Raw genomic sequence first — 4,561 nt, 5'->3', positions numbered from 1 at the left:
CCCAGAGAGCTGAAACCCCCTCAGGGATCCCCCAGAGAGCTGATCCCCCTCAGGGATCCTCCAAGAGAGCTGATCCCCCTCAGGGATCCTCCAAGAGAGCTGATCCCCCTCAGGGATCCCCCAGAGAGCTGATTCCCCCTCAGGGATCCCCTCAAGGGACTCACTAAGCCAAAGGCTCAGGATCACCCGGCCCAGCACTAACGAATCCACCCCGTCCTTCCCCAAATCCAGGGATCCTCTGGCTCTCTGGGCAGCGAGTGCTGAGCTTGCTGGAAAGCCTCCCGGCCCGTTTTCCGTTCCCTGGAGCTTCCCAACTCCCCCAGTTCGCCGGGATTTATCGGCAGGCCCCAAACCAAAGCAGCTCTCCCAGCCCCATCCCATGCCCTGGCAGTCTGTCCCCAAGGCCATGGCTTAGTGCCAGGAGCCTGGAAGGAGCCTCTCCTCCACCGGGAAAACCCTTGGAAACACGGACAGCCCCCTGTTCTCACACCAAGAGAACAAGAGTCACTCTGAAAACAGAGTCAACCCCCCCCTGGGAGCTGCCAGAGTCCCCCCTGAGGGCCCAGCCTGGGGCAGGTACCAGTGCCTCGGCTCTCCATCCCGTTTTCCAGGGCTGGATCCGCCTTCTGCTTCCTCAGGGACACCAGCCCAGCCAGCTGGGCCTTGCTGTTGAGTTTGCCCACGCTCCTCTCCCAGCTCTCCGTCTTCAGCTTCTTGCTCTGGGGCTGAGGGTCCTGCAGGGACACAGGGGGGTTAAGGGGGGAAAAGGAAAAAAGGGAAAAACAGCAGCAGGAACAGCAGGAGACACGAGGGAGAGGCCAAAGGGGGGAATTCTCCCCCCCTGCAGCACCCGGGACAGGCTGGATAAACAGGGCTATGGAGTCAAAACAGGCCTTGGAAATCAATGTCCCACTGTCTGGGATCTGAGCCCAGCCTTGTTGTGCAGCCTTGGGGGGGCCCTGGGACGCTGATGATGCAGATAAAGGAATCCCAGACTGGTTTGGGTTGGAAGGGGCCTCAAAGCTCATCCAGTGCCATCGCCATCCATGGGCAGGGACACCTCCCACTGTCCCAGGTTGCTCCAACCTGGCCTTGGACACTCCCAGGGATGGGGCAGCCACAGCTTCTCTGGGAAATCCATCCCAGCCCCTCCCCACCCTCCCAGCCAGGAATTCCTTCCCGATATCCCACCTACTCCTTCCATCTTTCAATCTACAACCACCCTCCCTGTGTCCCATCACTCTCTGCCCATGCCAAAGTCGCTCCCAGGGGCTGCCCAAGCCCTTCCAGCCAGGCCCTGCTGCCTGCAGGTGGCCCAGCCCCCCGAATCCAACCCTCCCTGGGCATTGGGATTAGTGCTGGGCCAGGGAACACGGCCGGGATTAACCCCGGGCCGGCTTAAAAGCCACAGCAGCTTTGATTCCTGCAGCAGACACAGGTCCCTGCAGGCAGGGAGCAGCAGGGCAGGGCCCTGGCTCCGGGATAATCCCTCCCTCACAACCCGGCCACTCAAAGCTCTTTTGTTCTGCCTCTTTTCCAAAACACCTCCCGGGGAGGGGCTGTCATTGCCCCCCACCGAGGGCTGAAATCCCAGCCTGGAGCTGCACCAGGGCACGGCCTGAGCTGGAAGGGAAGGGAAAAAGGAGGGTTTGGGGGGGGGGGGCAGCTCCCTCTATGCCTTTGTCAGCAGACACGGCCTAAAATCACCCCCTGATCCCTGGCTCCTTCCAGCCCAGTGCACAGGGACACGGCTTTGGGAGCTGCTCATCCGTGACGGCTCCAGGGGCACGGAGAGCAGGGACACAGCAGCTCCAGGATGCTGGATTGGGGCTCCAGGACACTGGATTGGGGCTGGATTTGGGCTCCAGGGGCACTCAGAACCAGGACACAACAGCTCCAGGACTGGATTTGGGCACGAAGACACAGGATTTGGACTGGATTTGGCCTCCAGAGCAAGGACACAACAGGCACACACAGCTCCGGGACAACGGATTTGAACTGGATTTGGCCAGGATTTGGGCTGGATTTGGGTTCCAGGATGGTGGATCTGGGCTGGATTTGGGCTCCAGCACCCCAGAGAAGGCTGTGGGAGCAGCGGGGCTGTGTGCAGGACCCTCTCCCCCCTCACCTCCTGCAGGATGTCGGTGGGTTTGGTGCCCGTGGGTTTCGGGCGCGGTTTCGCTGCCTCCTCGTCCGAGTCGGAATCCACCAGGAGCCGCCGATTCTGTGCCTGCTCCAGCATGGACCTGCGGGACAGGGGCCCCAGGGGGGGCTGGGGATGGAGCTGCTCCACTGCCACGCTGCAAAGAGGGGCTGGAGCCCTCCAGCAGCTCAGATCTCACAGGATCAGGGAATGGTTTGGGTTGGAAGGAGCTGAAAGATCCACTTCCACCCTTGGACACTTCCAGGGATGGGGCATCCTCTGGAAAATCCATCCCAGGGCCTCCCTGCCTTCACAGAGAAAAATTCCTTCTCAATATCCCATCCATCCATGCCCTCTGGCAGTGGGAAGCCATTCCCTGTGTCCTGTCCCTCCATCCCTTGTCCCCAGTCCCTCTCCCGCTCTCCTGGAGCCCCTTCAGGCCCTGGAAGGGGCTCTAAGGTCTCCCTGAAACCTTCTCTTCTCCAGCTGAACCACCCCCACAGCCCTCCCAGCCTGGCTCCGGCCTTTGGAATCATCTCCAGCTCCCTCCTCCCACTTCCCTGCTGGCTGGAGCAGTGACACCCAACCCTCTCCCCCTCCCTGACCACTCTGCCACAACCAAGCTGCTCCCCCCCAAAAAAAACCCTCCACATCCCCTCCCTCAAGCTCCTGGGCCTTGCTGATCCCACCCCAAGCCTTCCCAGCCCACTCACTTCATCTCCTGCTCATCCTCCTCCTGCTCCCTCCTCCTCTGCTCCTCCTCGTACTCCTTGTACTGCTTCAGCATGGCCTCGAAGTCCACGTTGGCCTGGCGCTGGTTGAGCTCCTTCAGCTCCTGCAGGTTCTCCAGAACCTCCATCTCCAGCTTGGAGTCCTTGGTTCTGTTCTCCAGGACCTGGGGGGAGAGGAGATGAGCTGGGATGTGACAGCTGGGAGTGATTTTCCCCCCCCCCAGCACCTCCAGTGAGCATCAACAGGATGCCCCTCATCCTGATTTTTGAGGAGAAGTGAAGGACCAACAGCTCCAGGGTCACCTGGTGTGGCTGGGGAAAGTCAGGCAGGGCAGGGGGATCTTTTCCAGCAGCTCCTGTACCTTCATGGGGTTGTTGAGCTCCTCCTCCTCCCTCTCCTTCTGCAGCCTCTTCTCCTCCTCCTCCAGCAGCTTCTCAGCCTGGAAGTTGCGAGTGGCTCCGTGTTCCATGGTGTAATCCGTGTTCTCGGGGTCTGTCTGAGGAGGAAACCACAGGAATAATCATTGTAGGGAGGGAATTCTGCCCCCGCCCCTTCCAGAGCTGCCCATTTTCCCACATTCCACAAGGGAAACAGCCCATCCATGGGTGGGTGGGATATTCCACGAGGGAAACAGCCCATCCATGAGTGAGTGGGATATTCCAGAGGTTCAAACTGTCACAATAAAGGAGGAGACAGCAAAAAATCCCACATCAGGCTCAGGGTTTGCTGGGACACCCCACCCCCATGGGGGCAGGAATGTCACGGAATCATGGAATGGTCCCACAGGGATCATCAGCCCAACTCCAGGCCATGCCCAGGACTCCCCAAAAATCCCACCCTGTCCCTCAGAGGATCATCCAAACCCTCCTGGAGCTCTGGCAGCCTTGGGGCCGTGCCCACTGCCCTGGGGAGCCTGGGCAGTGCCCACCACCCTCTGGGGGGAGAATTCCCTGATATCCCACCCAACCCTGCCCCTGGCACAGCTCCAGCTGCTCCCTCAGGCGCTGGGAGCCCAGGGGACCCCCGGGAGGTGTCACCTTGAAGGTGATCTCGGCCAGGCAGCGGGTGCACTTGATGTAGAAGCGGAAGATGGGCAGCCCCAGGTACGACTCGTTCTGCACCGTCTCCTTGCGGGCGTTGAACTTCTTGCCCTTGTAGATGTACTCCCCACACGTCTTGCACCTGGGAAAAGCCCATCCCATGGGATCAAACAGGTCAAACTCCATGGGATTTTCGGTGGCAGTTTCAGTGATGGTTGTTTTGGGTGATGGAGGTTTTGGGGCTCCTCGTAAAACAGCCCCAAAATCACAGAATCAAGGAAGGGGTTGGGTTGGGTTGGGTTGGGTTGGGCTGGGTTGGGTTGGGAGGACCTTAAAGGTCATCCAGTGCCACCCCCAAAACCACTACACCTGGGAACATAGTTATTAAACTAAAGGAAGGCAAGGATAGATGGGATATGGCGAAGCAATTCCTCCCTGTGAGGGTGGGGAGGGGCTGGGATGGAATTCCCAAAGCAGCTGTGGCTGCCCCATCCCTGGGAGTGTCCCAGGCCGGTTTGGAGCACCCTGGGCCCGTGGAAGGTGTCCCTGCCCGTGGCACTGGATGGGTTTTAAGATCCTTCCCGACCCCCGGCATTCCAACCCCCCCGTCCCCTCTCACCTCATGTTGAAGGGCGCCATCAGCCTC

The 4,561-nt window shown here is 60.1% G+C and overlaps 1 protein-coding gene across 1 annotated transcript in view; it reads right to left on the bottom strand.

The window, feature by feature from the left end:
- YJU2 (YJU2 splicing factor homolog) overlaps nucleotides 1–4,555 on the bottom strand; it is an 11,191-nt gene extending 6,636 nt beyond the window's left edge. The window contains exons 1-6 of the mRNA XM_027910580.1: nucleotides 4,535–4,555; nucleotides 3,913–4,057; nucleotides 3,237–3,371; nucleotides 2,857–3,038; nucleotides 2,129–2,246; nucleotides 527–734 (exon numbers count right to left, since the gene is read on the bottom strand). Coding sequence (XP_027766381.1) covers nucleotides 527–734; nucleotides 2,129–2,246; nucleotides 2,857–3,038; nucleotides 3,237–3,371; nucleotides 3,913–4,057; nucleotides 4,535–4,554 — 808 coding nt within the window. The 5' untranslated portion in view covers nucleotide 4,555. The remainder of the gene's footprint in view (nucleotides 1–526; nucleotides 735–2,128; nucleotides 2,247–2,856; nucleotides 3,039–3,236; nucleotides 3,372–3,912; nucleotides 4,058–4,534) is intronic.
- Between the last annotated feature and the right edge of the window lie 6 nt (nucleotides 4,556–4,561).

Source organism: Empidonax traillii, unplaced genomic scaffold (genome assembly GCF_003031625.1).
Source record: "Empidonax traillii isolate 1590-97213 ecotype Southwest subspecies unplaced genomic scaffold, ASM303162v1 scaffold3769:size20603, whole genome shotgun sequence".
Lineage (NCBI taxonomy): Eukaryota > Metazoa > Chordata > Aves > Passeriformes > Tyrannidae > Empidonax > Empidonax traillii.
Note: the sequence above shows the minus strand (reverse complement) of the source record. Positions and strands in the feature narration are given on the sequence as shown.